The 14,098-nt window shown below is 42.7% G+C and overlaps 2 protein-coding genes across 7 annotated transcripts in view; both read right to left on the reverse strand.

The window, feature by feature from the left end:
- MAML1 (mastermind like transcriptional coactivator 1) overlaps positions 1–5,405 on the reverse strand; it is a 58,243-nt gene extending 52,838 nt beyond the window's left edge. The window contains exon 1 of the mRNA XM_003123646.6: positions 4,815–5,405. Within this exon, the coding sequence (XP_003123694.2) occupies positions 4,815–5,129 (315 nt within the window). The 5' untranslated portion in view covers positions 5,130–5,405. The remainder of the gene's footprint in view (positions 1–4,814) is intronic.
- A 2,271-nt stretch (positions 5,406–7,676) lies between these two features.
- Positions 7,677–14,098, reverse strand: part of CANX (calnexin) — a 46,296-nt gene continuing 39,874 nt past the window's right edge. For 4 of the 6 annotated variants that reach the window (XM_085009349.1, NM_001243210.1, XM_021079153.2 and 1 more), the window contains 3 exon segments: positions 13,571–13,697; positions 13,337–13,416; positions 7,677–10,056 (listed from right to left, as the gene is read on the reverse strand). In XM_085009349.1, the coding sequence (XP_084865475.1) occupies positions 10,003–10,056; positions 13,337–13,416; positions 13,571–13,697 (261 nt within the window). In that variant the 3' untranslated portion in view covers positions 7,677–10,002. 6 annotated transcript variants of the gene reach the window in all.

A 14,098-nucleotide genomic window follows, 5' to 3' on the forward strand; every position in this document is an offset into this window, starting at 1 on the left:
CTGGAGAATCTCACTGTTACAGGCAATAGATGAAGCCATGAAAGAATCAATGACATTAATCCAGGAAATAAAAATCGAGTGAAAAAAGTTGAGCATGTGGAGTTCCCGTCGTGGCACAGTGGTTAACGAATCCAACTAGGAACCATGAGGTTGCAGGTTCGGTCCCTGCCCTTGCTCAGTGGGTTGATGATCTGGCGTTGCCGTGAGCTGTGGTGTAGGTTGCAGACGCGGCTCAGATCCCGTGTTGCTGTGGCTCTGGCGTAGGCCGATGGCTACAGCTCCGATTCAACCCCTAGCCTGGGAACCTCCATATGCCGCGGGAGCGGCCCAAGAAATAGCAACAACAACAAAAGACAAAAAGACAAAAAAAAAAAAAAAAAAAAAAAGTAGAGCATGTAATTGGCTGAGGAACATTAATATTTTAAAAATGTGCAAAGAGGGAGTTCCTGTCATGGTACAGTGGAAACTAATCCAACTAGGAACCATGAGGTTGCAGGTTCGATCCCTGGCCTCGCTCAGTGGGTTAAGGATCTGGTGCTGCCGTGAGCTGTGGTGTAGTTTGCAGGCAAGGCTCAGATCTGGCATTGCTGTGGCTGTGGTGTAGGCCTGCAGCTGCAGCTCCGATTAGACCCCAAGCCTGGGAACCTCCATATGCCTTGGGTGCAGCCTTAAAAGGACAAAAGAAAAAAAAAAAAAGTGTGCAAAGAAATTTTCTCAGGCCAGAAAACTTGGAATTCCCCTCAACTTCTCCCACTTGCCCCCATCCAATCCATCTAGCCCATCACGAAGCTCTGTCATCTCTGCCTTCAGAAGCTCTCCAGAATCCATCTCCTCCTATCTGTACTATTTATTACTACCAGCTCCAGTCTAGACCATTGAAAAGCTTCGACTGCATCCACTCTTGCCCAAACATCCTCCATCTAACACCAGAATGGTCCTTTAAAAATGTCAGATCATGTAATATTTTTGCTTAAAATCAAGCTACCGCTTCCCACTGCACTATCTGATCCTTACTTACCCACCTCTCACGTCAGTTGTCTATCTGAGGCTCTGACCACACTGACCTCTTTTCTGTTCTTCATGCAAGCTCAGAAGGTGCCTGCCTCAGAGACTTTGTGCTGGTGGTTCTTTCTAACTAGAATGTTCTTTTCTGAAACTTTCAGCTGCAGATGATCAATAACCTCTTGTGATTCAGGCAAATTAAGACGTATCATCTCTAAAGCTGCTACTATAAATCCCTTAGTATCACATAACTCCTTAAATTTTTTCTTAGCATTTATTATAACTTAAAATTGATTTTTAAAATTATTGATCCCTCTCCAGGAAAGCAGAGTTTTAATTTGTCTTGTTCATCACTGTATCCCTAATGACTAAAATATGCTCTGGCCCACAGTAGGCACTCAAATATTTGTTTTATGAATTAATAAGGGAAAGCAGGAAGGAGACCGAGAAGAGAGTCAGAAAGCTGGAAAGCAAATCATAAGAGAGTAGAAGCTAAGAGAAGCGTCTTCTTTTTTTTTTTTTTTTTTTTTTTTTTGAGAAGAGTCTTAAGAAGGAGGAAGTCAAGAAGAATGACTAAGAAGCCACTGAATTTGGCAATTCCATCTTTGGTGTCCTTTAAGGGGACAGCTTTGGAAAAGTAGAAAGGTAGAAGGCAAATTACAATGGGCTAACGAGTAAATGGGAAGTGCAGTGGGAAGTGCAATGGAATGGGCAAAGGGAAGGGAGATGATGGAATACTATTTTCAGGGTGAGAAAAGACAAAAGAAAGGAGAATATTTTCTCATGCTTTCAAGCTAAAGGGAAGGATCCAGTGGGAAAGGGGATACTGAAGACAAAAAAGAAAGAGGGTGCTAGGACAAGGTCTCAAATGTTCTAGGAAGAAATGGGATCCTAAAACCACAGTGGTAGTCATCTTTTCTATAAAATTATTCCACAGTACAATGTCTTTAATGTTCAGAAATTTCTACTCCTTGAAAATAACCTGTTATTAATGTAATTCTTACATAAGTTCTTTCTACAAGATCATTATTAAAATTCTGCACATCTTTAACTTTTAGATGGTATACACGGGGGTGTCTGGGATAGAGTGCCTGCGTGCAGTGTCTTCACAAGTGGTTTAGAGAACAAAAGTTTTAGGGAGAGGGATAGAGGGGAGAAGGAGAGTCTGTGTGAAAATGACAAAACTCTTAAGTTTTAAATTATGTACAGCTGAGAGAGAGAGAGAAAGAAATTCTGCATGCCTAACTAAGCAGGAAAGGCAACTTCAACTTCCATGAATGGTTGGCATGCAACTGCCAAATTTCTTAGTACAATATCATAACTACTTAAGGAATAAGCAGTAAAAGTTTGACAAAGATGGATAAAGGCATATGGCCTTTATCCATCAAATATAAACCTTTATAGCATTTTACTAAAAGAAAATGTTCAAACTCTTGTAGAAGACGATTTTCATGACAGAATGAATGTTTGTATAAAGTTAGTAAATAATTCTTTATGTCAAAAAAGAAGTCAATACAAACTTAGAAAACTTTACTTTCTAACGAGCACATACAATATGATGAAAACCAACTACTAGAGTAGAAAAAAAAGTCTGAAACACTGTTTCTGATCCACCTCTAACAGAATAAGTACATAGTGGTCAGGCCTTTGGTGTGGTGGAAGAGCCTAAGAAGGGGAAAAAATAACCAGAGGGTGAACTCTATTAGTAAATTTCATTTGTACAAATGGTTCATTGATGATAACTTTGCTATGAAAGGCTGCCTAAGAGTACTGAAGAACATTTGGAAAAAAACAATAATATTCCTTATGTAAGGATTATTAATTAGATCAAATATAAATTCTGACTTGTCAAAAATAACAATGACTAAGAGGTAATTTCTCCTCTCCATCTCTCTGGGCAAAGCTGTGCTCCTTCCAAGCCAAAATCCTACCCAGGTAAGGACTCTCTCCCCCTCTGAACTGAAGGAGCCACCAAAATGGAAAATGCCACTGTGTTCTTAATGACACTGATCTTCCCTTCCTAAAAACCCACTCCAAGGCTAAAGAGCTCCCCTAGAATCACTTGGAGACTGAAGTGAAAAGGGTCCCTCTTCCTAGCAGGGAAAAGAAAGAGCACTTCCATTCTAAAGTTTAAACTCATGAAACCCATAGGTCAAGGTTTAATGTGATAAGACATCAACCTAACATGGCATACCTGATAACCCAAAGGAATGATGACAGGCCAGACTCAAGTTCTAACACACTGAGAATTAATTTCTCTTCAAACAGCATGCCAAATTTCTCTCCAGTAGTTTAGGACTAAAAATACCATTGAGGATCTAAACTCTCACCCTCTTTAAACAAACAGAATCACTACTAATATACTCTCTAGGGGGTGTTCAAAGCAGCTATTTGTGTGTAAAACTGAGATTTGTAGAGCTTTCATTATTTACTTACACTGCAATGATCACCCACAACTTACAAGTCTTTCCTTCAACTCCTCCCTGCATCCCAAGGTTTACAGTCTGGTTTACAAGACGTGATCTAAAGCAGTATGTGACTTGGTGTTTAAAATAAATAGCACGGACAATACATTTCCTAAATGTTTTGACAAGATTCTAACTGCTGTGGGGTAGGGTGGATGAGAACTGGCTTTAAAGAGAAGATGAGCTGGACCTCAAGAATGGCAGAATTCTGAAAAGGTGACGGGGGAGAGTGTGGCAGGCAGCCTTTCCAAGTTGATGAAATATTTTCATATGCACACTCATTTCTTTTGAATCGTAAGAATCCTAGAGGATAAGAAACCAAACACATCCTCAGTTTACAGACAAGAAAAATGAGGAGGAGAAAATTTGACTCTATTAGATTTGATAACAATACACAATGAAACATCCATCATCCCAGGCTAGTGTGGGAGAGAATAAGGAAAATAATTCAACCAGCGCATAGGACCTGTGAGGGACATATCATTTAAAGGTTAAGAGACTAAACACCTAAAGACTAGTTAGGGAGGAGTACTGCAACAGGCCAGGTGAAAGGTAATAAAGGCATGAATTAAAAAATACACATTACAAATTAAATTGGTAACATTTGTTCTAAACTCCACATTACCCAGAAAGCAACAACAACAAAACCTGTTTTATCAATTTCAGGGAGGAAAACTTCTAACCAACAAATTTCCCGAATATCTACTGAGAACCCAAAGGGAACAATAATTTACCGACGAAACTTAACACCGTCAGAGATTTTAAACAGGCTTATAATTAAAACTGGAATTGTCCACAATATTGCTGGAATCACAAATACACAAACTTCGGAATTCCCTAAACAAAGAATACTTTTGTGCCACGCAATGAGCAGTACTATGCCTTCACTAAGATTTCCAGATTCTCGGATTTTCCATTCAGAACAGTTTGATCTGGTCAACTAAAGTTCGTCTTATTCTCATATTTAAGCCCTGACGCTGCAAAGAGCAAGGACCCAATGGACATTTACAGAGTAAATGAAGCCACTCTCAAAGGCAACTTTAATACCAGTCTGTTCCAAAAGTAAACTACTCATAATTTCGGAATCAAGTCTGGAAGAAAAACCTTTCAACGATGGTTCGCCAACCTTCCCGGCCGGAGCCTTAACGTAAGGTCCTTGGGGTCGTGTTTTCCCAAAGTAATGCCACAGTGCCATTTCCCGCAGATGACAACTGCTCAGTCCCTGCCATATTAGCCTCCCCCGAGCCAGACCCGACGAATTAAGGGCACTGGGGAAGTCTCAAAGGGCCCCAGGAGGCGTCGGGGCAGAGTCTCCCAGGAAGGGGAGGCTCCCCGAGCCCTACTCACCGCGACAGGGCGGCCGTGCTCCGGACCGTCAGTGACGTCGAGGCGGGGGGCCGGGGCAGGCGCCGGGGCCGGGGCCGGGGCAGGCGGCTGCCGGTGCTTGCCGGCGCGTTTGGCCTTGGCCTGGATGCAGCGCTGGTGTAGGGCGAAGGTGTGCTGGCGTTCGAGCTCCAGACGCTCGGGCGACACGGCCTCGTAGCGGGCCTCGCAGGTGCTGTGGTGGCGCCGACACAGCTCGATGCGCCGGCGGAGGCGCTCCATGACCGCGCTGTGCCGCGGCAGCGCAAACTCCGCCATGGGGCAGGTGGGCAGCACCATGGGCCGCGGGCTGCACGGGCCGGGCCCAAGTCGGGCCTCTCGGGGCCGGCTGGCACTGTGGGCTCCGCTCCCCGCCCGTGGCCCGGCCGCCTTATGGCCACGCCATGACCCCGAGAGCTGTGCAGCGGGCTCGAGCGCGGCGGCGGGTCTTGCTCCGGCCCCGCTCGGCCCAACCGGGGCAGGCGTTCGCTGCCCGCCTCAGGCCTCGGCCTGTCCCCGCCGCCCCGAACCCATTGTTTTCCGCGCCGCCGCCGCCGCCATCTTAAAATTGTTTTCAGGGCTCTCGGAAGAGGGCAGGGCCCCGGCAAGCTACCCCGGCGTCACGGCTGATGAACAGGGATTGCAGCCAATCAGAGAAGAAAGAGTGGGCGGCCCGAGGGGCGGGCACGAGCACGCAAGAAGCGCGCTAGGGCTCCCGTGCGGAGTTTAAAAGGAACTCTCTAGTGAGAGGCAGAGGGTAGCAGCTGGGCGGGCTTCGGGCCTGGGTTCCAGCCAACTGAGACCGCCTGGAGCCGGCCCTAACACCGCCTCATGCGGGGAGGCCCTTCCGGGTCCGCAGAGGAAGGAGGGGCAGGCCTAACTGGCTAAACCCAGACGCCCGCCTGGCACTCCTTCAGCCTCTTTAAATTCGGCTTTGATGAGCTCTCAAGTAAGCCATGCTTTTTCCAGCTGGTTTTCTTCCCTCACTCATTACATTCAGCCTCACAATTGGTCAGAATCGTACACGAGTGAGCTGAAAAGGTTTGTTTCCTCTTGCACTATTCTGAATCATCGAGACTATCATCTCCCTTTATATGTCTTAACAGATTTCACAAGTTCAACTACCACTTTAAAAAAAAAAATCCCTAGTAGATATGAAGAGAGAAAGGAGTCTAGCTCTTTCTTTGCGGGGTGGTGGTGGTGGTGGGGGGAGAATAGAACTGCAAAGGATGATCCTTAAGTAAACACACATACACCCACCCAATCAGGGAGCCTAGCCTGCAAACTCTTTAAAAAATATATTTTAAAGATTTTAAAAAGTTTTAAAGCTTGTTAGGTAAAACAGAGTCACTCAACAAAATCCAACTAAAGACAACTGCACTCTAGTATTATAACCAGTACGTAAAGAGAATGGGAGACTGTAGGGAAAAAACAGGAGCAATGAAACAGATAGTCTGTGGTGTTGGGCCAAGTTAACTAGAAACAGGTATTGGCACCCTGATTGCTAAAAAGTTAAATAGGAGGTGCCAAAATGAGAAACGTCAATAATAGCTCAAACATGTTACACTTTTTACTAGGCCAGTGAAAACGTTTTATTTTAAAATCAGAAAAAAAAAATTGAGTCCTCATTCAAATAGTATTTGTTTTTATACAAACGCAGAAAAAAATTTAAGTGGCCCAGAAAGGCAAAATTGCCTAGGGCTCATGAATGCCATAACATGGTCCTGCTCTTAACATTCTTCAAATTCTACACCGGAAATAATTTCTTTTCTAATAGCAAAGATAATAGTAACTAGGAGCATTACATTTCCAGTACTTTAGTAAGCACTTCAAAAGCCTAATATTGCATAAATACAGTTGTGGTCTTTCAAAAATATCACTGAAGGAGTTCCCATCGTGGCGCAGTGGTTAACGAATCTGACTAGGAACCATGAGATTGCGGGTTCGGTCCCTGCCCTTGCTCAGTGGGTTAACGATCCGGCGTTGCCGTGAGCTGTGGTGTAGGTTGCAGACTCGGCTCAGATCCCGCGTTGCTGTGGCTCTGGTGTAGGCCGGTGGCTATGGCTCCGATTCAGCCCCTAGCCTGGGAACCTCCATATGCCGCGGGAGCGGCCCAAGAAATAGCAACAACAACAACAAAAAAGAGAGACAAAAGACAAAAAAAAAAAAAAAAAAAATCACTGAAGGGAGTTTCACTGTGGTGCAGTGGGTCTAGAATCTGACTGCAGCAGCTTGGGTTGATGAGGAGACAAGGGTTCAATCCCTGACCCAGCAGGGGGTTAAAGGATCTGGTGCTGCTGCAGCTGTGGCTATGACTTAAGATTCAGCCCCTGGTCCAGGAACATCCATCTATCCTCGGTGCGACCATTAAAAAAACAAACTGAAATATGTAAGAGTATTTGAAAGAATCCAATTCTCTCTCTCTCTCTACCTGCATGGTTCTCAAGGATACTAGTCAGATTCATTACTGCTGAGCCACAGTGGGAAATCCTGAAAGAGTCCGATTCTGAACAAAGATTTATTTTCTAATAAAAAAAATTAAAAAGTTCAATGGTTCTCATCAATCTCCAAGACTATTATGTACAAATGATCCCTCCCTTTATGAGTTGCTATACAACTGAAACTGCTGAACCCCCAACCCAGCAGAAAAAGGAGGCAAAGGCTACTTTCAGTTAGACTGGATCAAATCCACATGATGAGATGAAGTAATTATTTCATGGTCCATAATAGTTCCTGCACATTAGTAAACTCTTGTGAAGTGGCCAATTAAAGGAAAATTAACCCACTATTGAAACAGTAAAACACACAAACTGAAGATTACTATGAAGAAGTTGAGTCAAAAGCAGATGCTTTAACACAGGACTTTAATGTAATACCATTTAGTAACGTGACAATTTGAGAAAAATGGAGATTATTTTATGGATAAGAGAAACTGAGGAGCATATCTGTTGGGCTGGGCATTTTACAACAATGCTATAAACAACCAGCATATAAAATCATAACGTAAGTGCCTTTTAAAGGGCCGTACATGGCTGCTGGTCATTCTCTAATGTGTCAGGAGGCTGCACCTTCAACAAAGAGTGAAAAGGAGAATCAAGAAAAGACTTTGTTTTGGTTTTCTTTTTTTTCCGAACAAGTGTTGCTAAATTACCCTGAAAGGCAAATGAACACTCTATTGATTTATACTTGTTATTTGATAGCTCAGCAGAAGAAACTTTAAGGAAGGCATGAAATACAGTATCAATGGAGAGTGAAGAAGGCTTCTAGAAATGCAATGATCCCACACACTTGCTTCAAGGAGAAACCTGCAGACATATTTTCAGGTCCTGCTAAGGAAATGTTTATTTGCACTCAATACACTTGGGAAAGTCTGCTACATAGCTAAGGTCACTGTGACCACAGAACAACAGATGAAAAGGATAAAGCACTGAACAGCAAGAAAAATGCATCCCACCCTCATAAGAATTTAAGTGAACCAGTAAAAAATTGAAGATAAACAAAATAAACAGATACAGCCTTCATCTTTTACGAATATACTTCCTCCCCAATATTTCCCCAATATAAACACTCTGGAGTGTTTATATATTCAGTGCAAGGAACAGTATCTTCGGTACATTTGAAACACCTCTGAAGAATAAAGCTAAAAAAAAAAATCTAATTCTGAATACATTTCAGTGTGGTGTAATAATGATATTATTACACTATCGTGATGGGAGAGAGGCTATGCTATGATAGCACCCATCTGCATTCCACATGAAAAAAACAAACTTAAGATCATTTCTTAAAAATTCTACAAGCCACATACTTTGGAAAAAAATTTTCTTTTTTGGAATAGGACTGACTGCTTTATCTTGTAATTGAAGACACAACTGTTACACAAACTGCAAATAAAGATTTAAAGGGTTTATCAGCAGCTACAAAAATCGGAAAACTCATGCTATAAGTCACTCCTCCCATAAATACTTTTAGCCTGTGTTCAATTAGTCAATTCTGAATTGGTTCACCTCTGGATTAGACTTCTAAAGTCTTTACACAGAGTGAAAGAAATGGTAAAAATGGAAGATGGTATTCTATCCTGTACTTTTTGACCCTGGAAAGGTGTGGGTCTGCTTAACAAAGGAAGAAGAAACATACACTTAATTACAATAAAGCTTAACACTATGCAGAGCTTATAATCATTTTTCAGCAACAGACTGCAAGCTGCACAGTGAAGACAATGCATAGCAGAGGAGAAAGCTGGGAATTTGGGGAAACTAGGAAGGTAAAACAGTGTCAACACAGTGGAAGATGTGATGAAAACATCTGCATCTATTCTGGAGCTCACATGCCCTGGGAGCGTTCCTGAAAAAACCACCTGCTCGAGAAGGCTGGAACCCAGACACTCTTGGTATATGAAGTATGAATGCCTGAGTGCCACATTATGCCACCTCCTCCGCTAACTGCAAAGCTGTCTGGGAACTGAATTGTTCCAAGGGCAAAAGAACACACACTTTTTATGGTATAACCAACATCAAGTGAAAAGTTTTTTCTTTTTGTATGTCTATTTTTAATACAACTTAAACAGAACCTTTATATAAATTTGGGCTTCCATCCAATCCCTCTCCTCAATTTCCTTAGGAGGAATTGAGTAATGGAAGCAAGCAAAACAAGATCATAACCACAAATGACTGAACTTTAAACATGATTATCAATTTCAAGGGACAGAGACACTTGCATGTTTTGTAATACCACACTTAAAAAACAAAATCAGTTATAAAAATTTCAAATTCATCTCCCTAGCATTTTTAAAGGTTGGTGTTATTTCTGCATGGACATATTAATATATTAAATTAAGCCAACATTTTTAAAGACTGGCAAAGTTCTATCACTCTATTTAAAAAAACAAAGATGTTTTAAAAAAAAAAAGTACAAGTTAGTTGCCTCAAGTTACATTTCACAACCATTATGTTAAATGCTCTTTCTACAGAAACAGGGTCCTTTATGTCACAACTGCAATTATGTACTGCTAGGTGTTTAAAATTACACGGGCTAGTGTTCAACTGGAACCTGTTGATGGTGACGTCTGGAGGTTTTCTGAGTTTCAACCTAAGGTGTGTCAGGTCCTCTCCTAGGACCCACACTTGCAGGGGGAGGGGAGGGAGAGGAAATCACAGATCAAGTTCTTAAGATTGTTTCACTCTCTTCGTGGCTTTCTGTTTCTTGGTGATCTGTTCAAAATTTCATCCTCCTGTTGGTTGAGAAAAAAAGAAATTCACTGTAATTAGAAGTTAAAAAAACTTTTTTGGCCTCACCCATGGCATGCAGAAGTTCCTAGGCCAGGGATCAAACCTGTGCTACAGCAGTGACAATGCCAGACCCTTAATCCGCTGAGCCACCGGGGAATTCCATAGTAATTTTTTAAAGAGTAAAAATTCACCAAGTTTTCAAGATCAGCCAAGCTGAGTATGACCTGCTTAACCCATCTTTCAAGAAAAGAAAAATAATTAGAAGAAAACGCACCAAAACATGATTGTTGCAGAGGTGATGGAGTTGTGTGTGTTCTAAGTTAGTCTCTGTTTTCCATTAACACTTTTCTAAATCTAACCCATAAACATTTTCTTTAAAAACGACTGGGGGGAGTTCCCGTTGTGGTTCAGTAGTTGACGAATCCAACTAGGAACCATGAGGTTGAGGGTTTGATCCCTGGCCTTGCTCAGTGGGTCAGGGATCCAGCGTTGCCGTGAGCTGTGGTATAGGTTGCAGATGTGGCTTGGATCCCCGCACTGCTGTGGCTCTGGTGTAGGCCGGCGGCTATGGCTCCGATTGGATCCCTAGCCTGGGAACCTCCATATGGCATGAGAGCGGCCCCAAAAATTGGCAAAAAAAGACAATAAATAAATAAATAAAAATAAAAACAACCAGACACCAAGCCTTCCCATGTAATCTTGCTCAATTCTAAATAATCTACTGGTCTGTGGACACATCAGCCCCATCATTTTGAGACTAAGAAAGCAAAGATTCATGAAGACTTCAAGATTCATGAGGTCCCATACAATACTCAAGACCACTCTTTCTACTACTCTACACAGCGACTTTGTATTTCCAAGGAAGTTTGGAGAATATAGAAATGTATGTGAGACCAGTCTCTACCTGAAAGAACTGCATTCTGGTTGAGTCAGAATATATCCATTGAAAATATAAACAGCACTGACCTTTATCAATAGGAGGGGAGCTCTGGCAGCCAGAAACGGAAACTGGGTAGAGTTTCCAGAGTTTCCAGAAAGGATCAGAAGGAAACAGAGAAGCACTTGGAAAAAGGACCCTGGGGAGTTCCCATTGTGGTGCAGCAGAAATGAATCCAACAACTAGTATCCACAAGGATGAGGGTTTGATCCCCGGCATCACTCAGTGGGTCAGGGATCAGGCATTGCTGTGAGCTGTGGTGCAGGTTGCAGATGCGGCTCAGATTCCGAGTTGCTATGGCTGTGGTGTAGGCCTCTGATTCGATCCCTGGCCTGGGAAATTTCCATATGCCATGGGTGGGGCCCTAAAAAGCAAAAAAAAAAAAGGGGGGGGGGGAGTCCCTGCTAAGAAAGGTGTGGACTGTTTTCTTCCCCTCATACCTCATATTCAGTCCACGAGAAAACTCAGATAAGCTCACATCCTTCTCTCCTATTGCCCTGCTCAGAGCCACCATACCCTGCCTGGATTATAACAGCTTCCTAATCAGGCTCCTTGATGCTCCCTGCTCTGTAGAAAACATAGCAGCTAGAGTAATGAGATCCAGTCACAACTTTGCTCCAAAGTCTACAATGGCTGCCCATTTCACTAGGAGAAGCAGCCCATACAACAGCCTCAGAGGCCCCACCTAATCTGCAGCCTTGCCCATGTCCATGTGCCTTTTCCCCACCCTTTCAATCTGCAGGCCATACTGGCCTTTTGGACTACTACCTCAGGCCTCTGTACTGGCTGTTCTCCCAGAAATGCTCTTCCCATGGACAGCTCCATGGCAAAATCCTTAATCTCTCTCAAGTCTCTGCTCACCTCTCCACTGAGGGCTACCTAGCAACCCATCCCACCACCTCTAGCACTTTCATACCTTTCCCTGTCCTACTTTCTTCATAGCCCATTGTTTTTTTTTTTTTTTTTTTTTGGTCTTTTGTCTTTTGTCCTTTTAGGGCTGCACCTGCAGCATATGAAGGTTCTCAGGCTAGGGGTCTAATCAGAGCTGTTGCTGCCGAGGGCAGGGATCGAACCTGCAACCTCATGGTTCCTAGCTGGATTCATTTCCACTGTGTCATGAGGGGAACTCCCCATTGCTCTTTAATATACTGTTCATTTACTTCTTTATAATGTCTACCACATATGGTCTGCTTCCTTTCACTAGAATACAGACTCCCCAAGGCAGGGTTATCTTTGTCTTATTCACTAACAATGCCTGGCACATAATGGTACTCTACAAGTATTTGTGGAATGAATGAACAAATGAATCCATCAGCAAGGACAATGACTGGAGTTCCTGTCAGGGCTCAGCAGTTAACAAACCTGACTAGTATCCACGACGACTTGGTTTTGATCCCTGGCCTTGCTCAGGGGGTTAAGGATCTGGTGTTGCCATGAGCTGTGGTGTAGGTCACAGATGTGGCTGGGATCCCATGTTGCTGTGGCTGTGGTGCGGGCCAGCAACTGTAGCTCTGATTCAACGCCTAGCCTGGGAACCTCCATATGCCGTGGGTTTGGCCTTAAAAGGACAAAAAAAATAAAATAAAATAAAATAAAATGCAGTGATTTGTCCAAGAAATATTTTTATTTTGGTCTTTTTTGTCTTTTTAGGGCCACACCCACAGCATATGGAGGTTCCCAGGCTAGAGGTCTAATTGGAGCTGTTGCTTCAGGCCTATGCCAGAGCCACAGCAATGACAGATCCGAGTTGCGTCTGCGACCTATAGCACAGCTCACAGCAACGCCAGATCCTTAACCCACTGAGCAAGGCCAGGGACTGAACCCGCAACCTCATGGTTCCTAGTCAGATTCGTTTCTGCTGTGCCACAAAGGGAACTTCCAAAAGCCTCTACTCTTATCAACTGCTGGCAGGGAGTCAGTATAGACTTCTTCAGGGATGATTTAAAAGGTACACCATCTTCAACCAGATTATTTCACTTCAGCTAATAACTCCTGTCCAAGAAATATTTTTTAAGAGCACAATGAGGAGAGAGAGATGATGAGACAGAATTATAAAATGACCTGAAGTTGTCATCGCAGAAAGCATTTTATCAGTCTTTCCCCACAACCTTCTGCTTATTCCAGAAAACCATTTTCAACACATAAAATACTTCTGAGATTAAGATGTAATTAGAAATTATAAAATGCTGACTTGTGTTGCTAAGAATTCCACTTTTACAAAATTGGCTGTAACAGAATTTTTATTGCCACAGCCACTAAAAATTACCCTATGAAAATACTCTCTACTTAAATGTAGCTTCACTTGAGTTGCTTGAAATACAAAATATACTCTCCCCCCGGATTACCTCTGCTTTCGGTTTCCTATCTTCCTCCTCCTGACTGACAGTGCCACCATCTTCTTCAGCATCGCTTTTTTGCTTCTCTTCTAAGACATAAGTCAAAGTAAAACAAATGAGCAAAACCTTACACTTGTTTTTAGTAGCCCAAAATTAGCATTAGAACATACCTCTAGAGTCTAAAATAACCTTGCCAATAATTGGCATAAACAGCTTTGAAACATCTTGGGGTCTACTTCTTACCAAGTTTCTCTTCACCTTCCTCCTCCTCATCTCCCTTTTCCTTTTCTTCTTCCTTTTCTTCTTCTTCCTCCTTCACATCTGGTTGAGGAGCATCAGTCTTCTTATACTCCACAGGACTGGCCTGTTTCTGAAATATGCCCCCAAAGCACTATAGTTTTGTTCACATTTTATAGATTACATTACCACATAATTATTGAATGCTTATGAGCAAAGTTCTGTACCCAGCATATATGCTGGGGTAGATACACAGAAATGAGTTAAGACTGAATTCCTGCCTCACAGCTTCCTCTCAGTAAGCATGTGTGTGGTTCAAGGTAAAAGAAACAGTATGAGCAAAGGGTTCAGACAATAATGTGCAGGTCTCATTATTAATCAAGGTGACTGAGGCACAGATATGCAGAATAATGGTGGGGGATAAGGCTGGAAAGGAAGATTGGGGATCAGGTTACAAAACATCTTGAATGCAAGGTAAAGCATAATTCTCATTTAGTAGAAGTAGAGGGCCTACACAAAATTTTGTTTTTTATT

The sequence above is a fragment of the Sus scrofa genome, chromosome 2, assembly GCF_054392235.1.
Source record: "Sus scrofa isolate SSC_HxYL_T2T_F1_AM1 chromosome 2, Sscrofa_HxYL_maternal_Yorkshire_Landrace_v2.0, whole genome shotgun sequence".
NCBI lineage: Eukaryota > Metazoa > Chordata > Mammalia > Artiodactyla > Suidae > Sus > Sus scrofa.